Raw genomic sequence first — 15162 nt, 5'->3', positions numbered from 1 at the left:
CAAAGTGTCCTCTTCTGCTAGCCAGTGGAGGCATTAGTGAATAGAACAAAAGTAATTTGGCCAGTATGATTCCATCTGTATAAAAAAAGGCACTTAAAGACCAAATGAGCAGTTTGACAGGTTACTTTCAGTAGACTGCTGCAAAAGTGTATTGTCAGTAAGGCAAATAAGTGGTTATGGTTCACTTAATCCTACACAGTGAAATATAATTCATCTTCTGTTAGGCTTTTTCTCATTCCCCTTTCTCCCTGTCAAAAGAACATGTCTCTGGCTGGTGATGAATTTGATGACTGTGATGATCGATTCCATCTCTAATTTACAAGATAGCTTTGTACCTTAATCTTACCTTGATCTGTATGCATTTGTGTAGTATCTTTCACATGAAAGATTTCATCTATGCACATGTGCACTTTGCAGCTTGAAAAAACAAGTTATAGGCTTTGGGATTTGAAATGTGCAAGTGGATATCGTAAGTTCAAACTGATGTTTGAAAAAACAAGAAACTGAAAATGTAGTCACACACATGGATGTTATCCAGTACCTCTGATCTTTTAATGGGTTAAATTTCTAATCTGCATTGGTCCTTTACATTTATGGTCACCACTCACAATTTTAAATTCTTCATGAACCCAAAGTGACATATGTAGAAAGGAGATCTTCCCCATGCTACCACCTCCTTCTTGTGATGGCACAGTCGCAGCTTGTAGCTGTTTTCTCTATAAATATAATCACAAGCATTTAGACCCTTTTGATAGGCAAATGGAGTTAATTTGCTGTATAATGTAAATCTTCTAAATATATTTGCTGTTTTTCTTGAAGCTCTTCAAGAATATTAAAATGATGGATTTTATGTTGGAGTTCAGTGCCATCTTGTGGCATGAATGCCCATGTTCCTTTAAGAGTCAAAAGCAAGAAAGCGGTCTCTGGGGGTCAGGGAGAAAAGCTGCAAGTATTTTATAGATAGTGATAGGTGTTGTTTAAATACATTTTTTAATACTTTTTCCTCTGGCTTTTTGGGTGCACGAAGAACCATGCCTGAATATTGGATTTGTCTTTTCACTGGTATTAGCACTTCGTTAAATAGAAAAAAGAGCAATTTGAGCAATTAGGTTGATCATCTCATCTCTGCTGTGCCATGAAGCTAAGGAAATGCACAGCTTATTCATTGCAAAGCACACAGCTCTTTTGTTCACCCAAAGTGCTGTTAGCAATTATCTGTGTGCCTCGGCATTCAGTAAGTGAACATGCATTCATGCTCTCAAACTCTCTTAGACTTCAAAACGGGGAGGCCTCATCTAAACTGTCTGCTGGGGATTGTCTCTGGTCCCAGCTTCCAAACTATGCTCAGAAAATTAATAGCAAAGGTCTAGCTGTCCTGAGTCCAACCCATGCCAGGAGTCATTGAGCAGTGCAGATGTAGTGCCAGTACCCGGTTATGGCCTAAGCCATAACTGCTTAATTTGCTAGTATAGTCTTCTGCAGTTATGCTGAAGCCGGTGGGCCTGATAGTTCATCTCTCACCTTGCAAGAAAGACTTCAGCAAAGTCCATGTAGTCCCTTGACCTAGGAACTGGAAATGTCTACACAGGCTTTGTACTGGGAGGACCAGTCCTGTGGCTCACTTACACTGAAGTCCCACTCACTTCACTGTCCTAGGACACACTCCAGAAGTGGTCTCTACAGGGAACATCGAAGTCACTGTAGTTATCATGCATTTAAACTTAAATATGTAGTACATGTGATGCTTGATGTTGGCCTGGGCTTCAGACATAATGGAAATTTGCTATATGCTGCCTTTCTCGTGCAGTGGATTTAGCCCATAAATTTTATCTGAAAGCCACAACATGAATCACTACAATCTGATTTTTTACTGAAGTTGCAGGAAGCAGTAGTGTGATACCTGCACTGAGCTGTCTTACTCAGAGTGAGGAGGCCCTTAATTTATATTATCTTTTTGGTTATATTTGCTTCTCTTTTCTGGAGTATCCTTTCTTCGGATCATACACAGAAGCATGAGGTGAGCCAATTTCAGGTACAGTGGAAATCAGGAGAGGAACTGTATGTAGGAATCCTTTTCTCTTCCTGCTTAGAGCAATGCATCAGGGAAAACGAAAATCTGGTCAGAATCACAGTGCTGTGAGTGCAGCAGAAAGAGGAACTGCAGCAAGACGTGAGCACAGTGGATACTACTCTGTGGAAGTGCTTAGACTTCCTTCCCACGGTGGTGACTGGGAGCAGAGATGGAAAATCTGGAAAGAAAAAAATGAAAATAGGCTCTGGGTTGAGGAGGCTTTCTTCTCTCGCTAAGGGATTTTGTACGTGCCTGATTCTGTATGCAGGCATGGTCTGGAAGGGACCAGGCAGTGTAGCCAGCTCACATATTTTAGGGCAGAAATTGAGCCTTATGTTGTGATTTTTATATATCCTGCTCAAATTTACATGATATACTAAATTATACTTCTTAAGCAAGCTGAAACTTCACTTCCAGTAATCCCCAAATGTAAACTCTCTGGCCAGAGAATTTATTAGTTATGCTGCACCACATATATCTGTATGATTGATGAGGAAAGTATGAAGCAGGAGTAAGAAGACACCAATTCTTTGCTTTCACTGCTTGTGCTGGTGGTTTTGAGATAAAAACTCAACCTTTTGTTTTTTACATGATTTAATCCAATTGGCATTTTTTGCTCAAGAAGACAATTCCAGTACAATTACTGGAGATTGTTTCCAGATTATATGCTGCCCTGTTCTTTTTCCTAAGCAGATTTTGTAAAGGGCACGTCTGTAATTCAGATAATTTGTGCTCAAGCATAAATCTGTACCAAAAGCATGAAAGCTCAGCAGGGAATGTAATCTCTGTTCATTTTGTCAATAAGTAAATGCATTGCTCGCTGTGGCATAGCATGCTGAGGGAGCCGTATGTACCAGTAATGGCAAACCAAGTCCTGCGTGCTGACTTGTACTGTAATGCTAGCAACAAGCACCCTGCAGTCCTCACTGGTCCTCATGCAGGCAAAGCCTCTTAGTGAAATAAGGAAAGCAGGAGCTAGCTAAATATGAGCAGTTCACAGGCCGCTGCTAGAAAACCTCTGAGTAGATGTGGGAGGACAGGCAGACATGATAAGTATCCGGCTCTCCAGGCTGAAAAGAGTTTCTGGCGTGCGTAGGAATCGAAACACTTGTTGCACATCATGGCAGGTTCATTGTTTTCCAGTGTCCCTGAAGAAAAACAGAATTTAATTCTTAGATCCTCTTGTGATCAGTGCTCTCAGCAGAGAAGCCAGACTAATCTGCCTGGAAACTGGAATGCCAAGGTTCAAAAGAGGGAGTGGAAAAGACCTGTGTATTTTTGAAGTAGAGGTTTAGGCTAAGTACAGCACAAGTGAAAGCACATACCAAACAAGAAATGGCTTTATGATCTTAAAGAGCTGTATCGGACTCACTGGCATTACTCTGCCTGAGAATAAGTGAAGCAAGTCAGAATCCAATGATTCTTATTTTGTCAAGTTAGTATAAAATTTGGGCTTTAGTGGCAAGACTATCAGAGTTATACTTGACTAGTACTCAGGAAATACACTGTGGCAAAGTAAAATTAGACCACCATAGAAAACTAAAGTGCCCTCAGGCCTCCAACTCACTCAAGTTAAAGAAGAAGCAAGATATGAAGTTCCCCATCTTTGGGCTAAAACCTTCATCTCAAACAAAGAACTCTTCAGTAGCTCTATGAAAAAAATGGATTGACCTCATAACTGCATGCCAGCAGTTAAGTATCTGCCTCACCAATAATGCCTTTGCAGTCACTTCTCTCTGCAGAGAGACCAAATTAAGCTACCTTGGTTCCCTTTGTCCTTAGTTCTTAGTGGGTGTGAGCACCTTGTAGTCTTTGTCTACCAGGGAAACTGAGACAGAGGCAAAAGAAATGACTTATCCAATGCCAGCAGGATAGCAGAGAATTCGGTCTTCATCTCTGAAGTCCAAGATGGTTCACACTATCACTTAACTTGATCACTGGACTGTTCTTTCTCTATAGACTGTTGCCTTTATAGATTTCATTTCGCTACTGTGAGGGTGGTAAAACACTGAAATAGGTTTCCCAGAGAGGTCATGGAGTCTCCATCCTTGGAGATGTTCAAAACCCAACTGGACACAAAGCCCTGAGAACCTGCTGTAGTTGGCCCTGCTTTGAGCAGGGGGGTGGACAAGATGATCTCCAGAGATGCCTTCCCACCTCAGCTGTTCTGTGATTCATTTCTCTAAGATGTCTCAGCAGATCTGGAAAAGAGCATCCTGAGGGTCTGGCTGGCAGAACTTTGATCTGCTGCTGTTTTACTGTCTAGTACTCAGCCCAATGCACAAAACCAGTTTGGCACACCTGGTACTGAAATGCTTGCTCGAGATGAGACTTTAGGTCTTTTGCAATAGGAACAGGGAATTTCTAAAGCAAATGTGCTGTGATTCGTTAATGGATTGTGTAACTTGCACTTTATTGCCATCAAAGTAGGGTTTTTTTAAGAGGCGTGATCTCATCCAGTTCTCTTTGTAGATTGGTTGGCTAAATTTAGAAACATCAACCTATTCCTTTAAATACAATGTTCGTCATAATGGTCTTCATAAAGTGGTGGTGAGTTCTCTGTATAGGGGAATCTGTGACCTACGGAAACTGAAGTGGTAACAAGATTGGAAGAAACCAATCTAATACTGAAAATCAAGAAAGGAAGATTGATGCTGGAAATTACTATCCTGTAAGTCTAACTAACTTCTATTTTATATAAAATAACAATGAATATATGAAGAGAGAGAACATTTTCTTAATCCCACATGAGAACAGATCTATGAAAAAAAGCAGCATGGATTTACAAAGGATAGCTATTGCCATTGGTAGAATTTCACTGGTAGACCATGGTGAGAAAAATGTAGGCAATAAAACCTATTTGGATAGTTGTTCCATACAGTGTTTTATATTCCATCTCCCTTACAAAATTAAGTCATTCAATCTAGAAAATGAAATCTGTTATGAACTGAACACTGGCCATAAACAATGTGTGAGATGATAAAACAGAAGCATAGGACACTGCAGGAATCTTGGTTACATCCAGACCTGTTTTTTATCTTGAATTTTTTATGTATAAAAATAGTCAAGAGCAAGGTAATCACAATTTCAGAACATTCTAATACCAGAGGAATTGAAGGCCAAAAAAGGGGGAACACAGGTAGGACAGAAGTATGGAGATGAGATATGGGAAGAATTCCAAAATAATAGGATTTCTTCTTCCATTCTCCTTCTACTCTTCACAAAAGCTATTAAAAAAAAAAAAAAAAAGGGCACTGGATTAATTCATTTTTTACCTCATCTTGGTTTTCAAGGCATGGCTGCTCTTAGGAGAAAGCTAACTGTTGTTGGAGATGACAGCTGTGGTAAGACATGCCTCCTCTTTGCTCTACGCCACGAACAGCTTCCCAAATGCTATGAGCCAACTGTGTTTGACACTTACGCCACTGACATAGAGGTAGATGGGAAGGATGTGAAGCTAATTCTCTTCGATGTGGCAGGGAAGGATGAAGCCAGTTACCAAAATCTCCGCTCAGTTTCCTATCAGGACACAGACATTATTTTAATGTGCTTTTCTGTGGACAGGCCAGACTCACTGCAAAACATCCTTGATATTTGGGTTCCAGAAATCAAACTCTTCTGTTCCACAGTACCTATTATTCTGGTGGCTACCAAGATAGAGCTAAGGGATGATGAAGGTGTCAAGCAGAAACTAGCCACTCCAGGCAAAGAGCCAATTAGCACTGCAAAAGGAAAAGCTTTGGCTGCCAGCATTGGGGCATATGCTTACCTGGAGTGCTCTGCCAAGACAAAAGAAGGTGTTGATACAGCCCTGGAGATTATTAGCCAATGCTTGTTAAGTGAGAAAAGAAGGAGAAGAAAGAGGCATCATAGGTCCTGCCGAATTTTGTAAGAAGAGTGAATATTATTTTGCTGTTGGATTTCATGATCTGGAAAGGTAAGTAGATGTCTTTGTTGCTGTTCTGTGGATACTTTTGGGACTACTCTTTATGTGATAGAAGGAAAAAATCCCACATCTGGCTGGTGGAAAATCTGCAAAGTCTCACAATTGAAAAGTTAGATTTGAAGAGTTAGATTTCCATCTTGAGAGATGGAAATGACCAAGCTACAGTTCTCCAATGAGGTCCTTTGATCAAGGGAGATATACACCAACTAGAGCAGGAGCTAGACCAGCACTACTAGGACACTCACAAGAGCATGGAGTTGAGCGAATCTAACCCCAGCTCCCTGCTAGCAAGGCTCACTGGTAAGCAGCCATGACGACAAGGTTTCCTAGTGCGCAGACCCCTCCATATACTTCCTTCAAGGATGTCCTTAGGGAAAGGAGTCTCCATGCAGGTATGCAATAATCTGCTGTGTTAATAGCAGTGGATTTCTGACTGGCAAAACAGGTCTGACTTTCTCCAGGACTCATTCGCAGAACTGGCCTGGGCTTGGATCCGTAAGTGCATTAGGGATGCACTTATAGAGTGCAATAAAGGCAGTGCTGTCTCCACCTCTTCTTCAGGCACAGGGAAATAAACTGAGTTAAACCAGCCTAGCTCTGGGTTAGGATAATCTGGTTTTTGATAGAATTCTTACCTGCAAGATGAGAGAGGTTTGAGGACACAGGTAGAAGACCAGACTTCAATTTCTAAGCCTCTTTGTCCCTATGCTCTGGTTGTATCTTAAATCTTTTTCTCTTTCCTTAGCGCTTGCCGGCAGAAGAGATGAAGTAAAGGGAATGCCAGCAACTACACTCTGTTTTGCAAGTTATTAACAATCTGGAAAGAGACTGAGACATGCTGTTAACCTAAGCAGAGAATCTCAAAAAGGCACAGAGATGGACCAAAATGGAAAGGCTTGGGGTGCATCTCTGTACTCCTCCCTTCTCTGAAGCAGTGACTGCTGCCAGCACAAGGAACTGAGTTATGGGTTCACATTAAAGGTGCAACACTGGGAGCTGGTAAATAATGTGAATGCAGGGTTTGAAAGGACACATGCTGTGTTTCAGTAAGTAGATGGAAAAAAATTCTAAGGTGAACTCCTTAGGATCCTGAAATAAAGGGACAGAGTTAGCGGAGCGTGACTGTCATGAACTAGGAGAATACCATAGACTAGCGCTTTCCTTCACTGACTTCCTCAGTGGTGGTTTCGTCATGCTGGCAGCTTGGTTACAGTTCCCCAGGAGGAAATAAAATGAGAGTAAACACAAATTTCTAAACTGATTATGCTACTTGCAGCTGTACACTTAGCAAACTAGCTTTCCCAGATGAGAGACTTAGTAAAATACATACTTAAGATATTTTCTTACCCATTCTTCCCACCGGTATTTGTCTGTTGATGGTATCATGGGTAGAAATGCTAGGATTGGCCAAGTATTCATTATTGAAGGGGTTGTTGCTTTCCTTCTGCATTAGTTTTCAGCAGCAGTTTTGAAATCCACAGTCTTACTATGGCATAACAACAGATGTTTCAAGGGTGATGATACTTTACAGTTTTAAAAGTACCTTTCTTCCAAGAACCTCAGAGCACTTTTCAACATGAATTACCAGCCCACCTCTTGGTAATAAGTAGATGTTTTTTCCATTTTCAAAAGTGAGAAACTTAAACTGCAAGAAGATTAAGTGAGCTGCCTAAAGTAATTGCAAACCATTTACTTCCCAGAGCTTTCTTTTTTTGACCATTTTTCCTTGCCCTTTCCTTTTTCCCTCCTGGACCATTCTCAGCCTTCATTTCCTTTCCCCTCTGTTTATACTAATCCTCTCAGCGCAACCTGATATTGTCCCCAAATTTAGAGAAGAAATCTTGTTCTCCACTTGCAATTTGGATGTGAGTTTGTGCTGTGCATAAGTGCTCTCCTGATTCAGGTAATAATATACATTAGTGCATTTCAAAGCTGTATTTATGTAGATAGCTTTAAATTGTTATTTCCATTTTATATATTTGTGTGTGGGTGGGAAGGATTAGACTGCAGATAAGTTAAAGAACACAGGTGTCTCAGGTGCCTCTGATGTGGGGTATTGAATTGGAGAGAGAGAGTTTTGCAAAGATGCCAAGCACTTACTGCTCCCACTACTTTGAAAGTGGAGACCACTTTGAGCTTACACTGAGTGTTTCTCAGTAGAACACTGGCCAGCACATTGTCTGGCATCTGTTTTTAATCTAAATCAACAAGTATTTTCCTTCAGAAGGGTGCTTTGTTCAAGATAAAGGTAATTGGTTTCACTGTCAGTATATGTCTCTGAATTAAACTGTTCTTATATTGACCTTAATATCTATTTCTTAAGATCAACCTTTTAAAATATTTTTTAAGTGAAATAAAATGCTGGCAATCTGTTTCCGCTGTATACTCCTCTGTAACTGGAAAAGGGAAATCTCTGGGAGGTTTTTGGTCATCACTTATGCTAAAACTGTCCAAATTCTGGCTTTGACACTTCTGTCAAAAATCCAAATGCTTTTTCTTTTACCTGTCTCAGAGCACTTTTGCAAGAGCAAGTTACCAGCTGGCTCTTCAAGAAATCCTTTGGACAGTTGTCCACATTTTAGGACATGGTTCCCATGAGAAATCTGCAGACTGGATTGTTTCCTGCTGTCTTTTAGCATTTGCATGTGATTCAAAAAGGAGGGGACATAGATATTAGACAGAGTTATTAGCCTAAGACATACATATCTGAGTTTCCTGCTCTGCAAGCTTCCTGTATGACTGTACAGAAGAGACTGTGCCTGCCCACTCTGCAAAGTCACTGGAAGGAAACCGTCCGTGTCCCTGTGGCAGCATGGAGCTCAGCGCGTTCATCCTTCCCATTTCGGATTATGTCTTTGCGAGCCTCCGCAGTCAGTGGTGCACACACACCCTCTAGCTGGTGTTGGGCTTCCTACCCCCAAGCCTGCTGGGACGGGTTGTATTCAGGCATGTGGAGGGCTCAGGTATTAGCCATGGGAGAGCTAGAAAATCTGTATAAGACTGGCATTGGGAATGTGACCGGCTATACATGCCTATATCTTAAAATCTGGAACAAAAATCAATAGTGATGAATCCACGTGGAAAGAAACCGCCAGCAGTCAAAATTGAGGCTGAGCTTGAGCCAGAAGCACTATCCTCTAAGGCAAGTCTTTCTTCCAATGTGGAGAGGAGAGGAGAAGGGAAAGGGGAAAACACAGACTTTTATCGAATATATTTTTTATAATTCTGTGGATTTAAATAAATACAAAATATGACTTTTTTGCTCAGGAGAATTAAAGATAAAGGAAAGAAGAAGTACTGTGGAAGAGAAGACCAAAATTAACTGAACATTCATGTATCATTCAACTGTGCCATTTCTAGGGTGAAATATACTGTTTTCTTTTCCCTCACAACAGTTTAAGACAGATGTCCAATTGAAACAGCAGGGGACATTTATACTAAATTAGGTGAATATGATCATATGCATGGCAATTAAATGAGAGCTTCTTTGCAGTTTCAATGAAGCAATTATGCAAATAAATGATGCTTATGGCTTTCAGTTAAATGAAAGAAAGATAGAGAAAGGGAAGAAAGAAAGGAAAGAGAAAGAAAGAAGGAAAGAAAAGAAGGAAGGAAGAGGGAGGAAGAAAGAGAAAGGGAGAAAGGAAAAAGGGAAGAAAATATCCATATATAGCAATAACCAGATTTTATGTGAGAATAATTTTCCAATTTCAGTGCAAAGGCGATTTATGTATTTCATGCAAGTAGTTTTGTAGTAGCTAGGAAGGAAGTGTAAGAGTGTCATCAAGACAAGGTTTGTAGACAAGCTGACTTTGTTGGAAAAAATAGACAAGCTTCTGGACATTCATGTCTTCAAGCTCCTCTTCCAGATCTGGTCTGATAAAGAACCTGTCTTTTCCCTATAAAACTCTATATACTATGATGAGCCACAGATCCATAACAAAACTAGAATGTGCTTTGTACAGAGATTTGGGCAGAACATAAGCTTCAGTATCATCTATGAAATGACACATTATAGTGTTTTAGCAAAAACATACCACGACAGCACACCATATAGGGCTTTGGGAAGAAGAGAAGTATAAAATACTCATTGTCCTTTTGGGGAGTGGAACAGAGGGAAGGTAATACGCCTTGCTTAGCAAGACCATTCTCCACTTCGTATTTGTCTCCTGTGTCAATATTAGGCCTTTGTAGCAGCCAGTCTATCAATCTACCTACTAATTCACCTATTTACTCAAGATTATCATAAGACAGGAAACATGCTAGATTTTATGAAAATAAATTCTTTTAGGATTTTGTCTCAAGTTTCTTCATAATATCTTGCCACTTAATCAAATTCATTTTCCAAAATGTACTGCATCTGATTTAAATAATTCATCAGCTTAGAGTGTATCTCAGCAATCACTCACAGAATGACAACTGATACAAGAGCCTATAATTTATTACTGTGTTTTGATGGAAGTAACATGTTATTCCTCCATGGCAGCTCAGAGTAGGATATGAAAGAGCAGAAGGACTAGAATTTTATTTTCCAAATCTAAGTTTTACGTGTCCTAAAGCCTTGAAACCCTCTGTATCCAGCTTCATTTCTGCTAGTGGACACATGCATCACTGAAACTACCTTGATACTGCTGATGTATTTGTATCTCTTGCTCACACCTAGGATCTGATGGGCTTTTCAGTCCAGCTGTTCTCCAGCCTGCCACGTCCGTATGTGCTCTATCTGCTCAACTGGGCATTTCACTATGGTAAGAGATGGAGACAGGACTCAGTGGTCAAGATGTTCTGAAGTCCTTACTCTGCTTTGGAGCTGAGAGTGAACATGCAATCCCCAAACACATACTTTACACCAGCTGCCTCCTGTGTCTGAGTGAGACTTGTCCTGGGGGAATGTCTCAGCACACCTCTCAGGCTCTGCCTGTTTAGGGGAGGAACATCTCATTCATGAATCACGCCAAGGATTGTTTTTTGAGCAGCTCAATGCCATCAGGAACAACTTCGTCAGCTCAGGTGTGTCTGACCCAAGCAGCATCACAAGGTGGAGGTGCCTAGATGTTGAGGGGGATTTAGCTGCCAACCATCATTCAGCTTAGTTTGAAGGGGAGTTTTCAAGCTAAAAGGCATTAAAAAGAGCAATCTTTTCTCTTTTAATCCTTTTGCCTAGACAGTAAGGGCAAATTGCCTTTGTTGAGGTTATCCTTGGTTCAAACCTAGCCACTAGCCCAAGTGAACATATCACTGTCAGGGGCTGCTGAAGCTGGCAGCCTGATAGAGGTGAGGCTGCTGCAGCTCCATGTCCCCAGGTCCTGCCAGTAGTGAGGCTGAGCGTGTATTCCCAACAGGCACACACATACAGGCTGCTTCAATCCCTGGCTCCCAAGCCTCTTATCCTACTTGCCGGTTAGTCCAGCTGGATGTTCACTAGTGATTATACACTGGCACAAACGCACACAATATGCATGTGCTCCAGTCCCTCCAGATGCCAGAACTTAGACCTCCACACACACACCCCCCCACAGAGTCCCTCACCCAGGAAAATAGGTAGAAATGGAGCAGAATAAGAAGGGAGCATAGACGGCAGTGACCAGGTGCAGGGCATGGCCATACAAGCGTAGTGACCAGCCACCTGTTTACACACAACTGGCCTCTCTTATCCCCATCTCCCTCTATTTTCCCATGCTTGTTCCTCCCCAGACCACTTTGATCCCTCCTTTTCCCTTTGGTTCCTCCCCTAAACACTGGATAATAAGTCTTGTACAATTCCAAGATGCTCTTTCCCTGCACCCTATAATGTGTCCCATACCCCTGGGCAGTAACACCACTTGGGCTGTAGCAGCCTCTCTTGTTGACGCATCTTGCTAGGCTTCACACCTGGACCATGGAGCTGCTGGATCTCCTGGGACAGCCCTGGAGGGGCTAGGGCCGGGTCATGGGCTTGTTTCTCAGACTGGGTTATTGGGGCTCCCTTGACTGCCACTGTGTCTCTGTGACCTTTGCTGTTTGCAGGGATGATCCTGTACTCACAAGTCCTTACAGCCATTAGAAAATACTTTCAGGTTTACCTGCTGCTGCCCTTGTCCTCAAGCACTGTCCATCAGTGACCATTGTTTGCCACCACTTATCCCTGGAGGAAAATGAAATGTGGCTGTGTTTCAGGCCTTTGGCAGGAAAAGTCTAAATAAATATTAATCAGTAGCCAGATGTAGAAAAGAGAGCTAATTTAAAACACATCTTTTGGAAGGCTCTCTGTCCACCATTAAATAGTTGTGTGCAGGAGGATAGCAGGACAGATATGAAAGAATCTCATGGTAACACATTTTAGGCTTTGCTGGCATATTTCTGTGAAGATTTCCAAGGCAATCAAGAGGTGAGATGGCAAACTCAGGGTCATCCTTTGCTTACGTGTTTGTACAGCACGTAGCACAAGGGGCAGAGCCACTCCAGGCAAGGAGGAGGAGCTCCCAGCAGTGACAGGGTTTCAGTTCCTTACTGCTGGCTTCCACAAAGCAAATGCTTTAAGATAAAAGCAGGTCATAGGGTAAATTTCCCTAGCCAGAGATCCTCCCAAACTCTCGATCTGTTGAGAAAAAGCTAATACAGCGCCAGCATCACAGTTGCTTTCTACACATTTAGGCACCCAATCTTAAAGATCCCTGGCGAGAGAAAGAGCCCAGGGTTAATCCCTTAAACACTGTGACTTGTGAGGAAACCTTCCACCTAATACAGGACCGGATCCTGGCATTCAGCCTGCTGTCCTAACTCAGTTACAAATTAATGTTAAAGATAAATGTTATTTATTTCTAATTAATCACTAAGGCACCATGTAATGGTTCTCAAGAAAGATCATATTGGCATGTGTCTGGATGCAACACTACCCTCCCTAAATCACACTGAAAGCTGATTTCTCTCATGCTTATCGCAAATTACTTCAGACTCAGTGCTGGTACGTACGGAGAAAATTTGTTACCCTTCTGGAAAATCAATAGGTTCTTGGCAAACTGGGTTTGGTGCTGTTAATTAACTTGATTGCACCATCTGACTGTGCATCAAAGCACACCAGGAGAACCACTCCACCGCTCGTAAGAGGGCCCTGCCATAGGGAACACGCAGCTTTATGGTTACAAAGCACAAACACAACCAGGCTTGCACTGCTTGCTACAGCTGAAATGCCTCCTGGCCTCGCTGAAATTGCAGGAGGATCTGCACGTTTGGAGACTGCGAGTTCAGAGCTCACTGGGGTCTCTGCTGTGTGCCCACCAGGGCTTCTTCTGCTTCACGGGCTGGGACAGTGCTTCTGCCTGGCACTGAAAAAGCAGTTGAGAGCAGAGTAGTCAAAAATGCTGAAAAATCCAGCTGCCTCAGGCGTCACTACTGGTGTGTGTAGCTCCTCAATACCTTGCCAACATGTGGAGGATGTGAGAAGTCCCAAGGCAGAGCTCCCCCCTACAGATGATCTCTGTGGTTGCCTCTGTATGTGAGGCTCTAGCAACCATCCCTACCTGAGATGAGTGCCAGGGGCCCCCTGCAGCCCCCGCATAGCCAAGCTAGGGCTGCTGAGAGTTTCAAAGCAGCCTTCTGCCTTCATAGGGCAGGGCTGCTGCTCTGATCTCCACTGGGGAAAGAGAAGCCCAGGCTGGAGATGGGCTAGGACATCCCTTAGCTTGCCCTCCCCAGTCTACAGCTCCTGCCACTGCTGTAGCAAGGGCTGAAGAGCAGTTAAGAGACAGGATCTTTGTCTCCTCCATCCTAACTGTGTTCAGTGCTACGCCAGCAGACAAAAGCAAAAAGCTGAGAGACGACCTTCCCTGCAGGACAAGGACAGGCTGAACAATCTGGGGGCTAAACCCCAGGGAGCCCTCAGTTGGGGATGAAGATGGGTAACAGGCTATAGCCTTGTGCACGAGCAAAGGAGCGCTAGCCAGGCTTGCTGGGGACATAGCTGCGGTAGAAGTACTTACTGCTGCCTGTTTAGACACGTTAGAGAGTGCATATTGCAGGCCAGCGAGGCCTGCTGTGCTGGTGTGTGCTAAGTAGCAACAGCTGGAGCTGGCTGCAGCTGGCTTCTGCCTCAGTGGGAGAGATGAGGGCAGGACCCTCCACAAGTTCCTCACACAGCTTCCATGTCTCTTCCACCCAGCTTCTGGCTTTCCCTATTGCCACCTGGCAGCTTTCATGACCTTCAGAAAGCCACGTTGACTCCAGTGAGCTGACTGGGAACAGCCAGGAACAAATAGCAGTGTCTGGCTTATTCCTGTTTGGTATTAATCAGCACTTTTCTGAATCACAGACATGGCTTTGTCTGTGGGATATCAACTATGAGATTCAGAAAGCAGCAGAAATTAATTCAGCTTGGGAGCTTTGGATGACTCAGACTGTAATGAAAGCACTTTAGGGCAGAAATGAGATACAGGGCAATTCACCCTTGGGGTAACTCTCAATGGGTTGTAACTGAGGATAAATTGAATCTGAAGAACTGAAGGATATTTTATTTACTCTTTCTAAGTAGTATTTTAAATTGAAATATTCAAATAGACAGTCAAGAGACTCTTAATGGATTGCATTTATTGAAAGCGATTTTGATTTAAATTCCCCAGCATTGTAGTCCCAGGCATATATTTTTATTCAAGTGAATTCTCTGCTGAATTTTCTTATTGCGCTAATGTATGAAAATCTGAACTCACTGAATAACATACAAGATGATACACCACTGATATTAGGTTACCTGCAACCCACCTAGTGATCTTGCTGGAAGATGTCTGGAAGTCTCAATGCAAAAGCAGAATGCAGTAACCGAATGCACTTTTGAGCATTTGTAAAGACAGAAGTTTTTCTTGTGGATCACTGATCTCTCAAAGATGCGTCTAAGTTTTAACAGCCCTTAGGATTTGTTTAATTCTGCTGCCAAATGTCTTCCTGGAAGAAAAAATACATCTTGGTAATTGGAAAAATATTGAGGCAAAAGATCTGAAATGTTGAGCCATGTGGGCTACTGCTTTAGCTTCATTACAATCAATAAACATTTCATAATAATTTCTGGTGTATGGTAGGGAGGCTATAAGAAACCCAAGTTCAGTCCTCAGCTCCATTCTCTGCTTTCTGTATGCTTTGAAAAGTACATTTTTTTAGGTAAATATAGCAGGACTTA

The 15162-nt window shown here is 42.3% G+C and overlaps 1 protein-coding gene across 1 annotated transcript; it reads left to right on the top strand.

Annotated features, from left to right (window-relative positions):
* Positions 1-5366: 5366 nt before the first annotated feature.
* Positions 5367-5963, top strand: LOC106487685 (rho-related GTP-binding protein RhoB-like). Its single transcript, XM_013946468.1, has one exon. The coding sequence runs from the start codon at positions 5367-5369 to the stop codon at positions 5961-5963; it is 597 nt and encodes a 198-aa protein (XP_013801922.1).
* Positions 5964-15162: the final 9199 nt, after the last annotated feature.

The sequence above is a fragment of the Apteryx mantelli genome, chromosome 3, assembly GCF_036417845.1.
Source record: "Apteryx mantelli isolate bAptMan1 chromosome 3, bAptMan1.hap1, whole genome shotgun sequence".
Classification (NCBI taxonomy): domain Eukaryota; kingdom Metazoa; phylum Chordata; class Aves; order Apterygiformes; family Apterygidae; genus Apteryx; species Apteryx mantelli.
The sequence above is the reverse complement of the archived record's forward strand: the minus strand, read 5'-3'. Positions and strand labels throughout refer to the sequence as shown.

What these genes read in the sequence shown, in the direction of transcription:
- LOC106487685 (XM_013946468.1), top strand. Translation starts at nt 5,367, where the DNA reads ATGGCTGCTCTTAGGAGAAAGCTAACTGTTGTTGGAGATGACAGCTGT.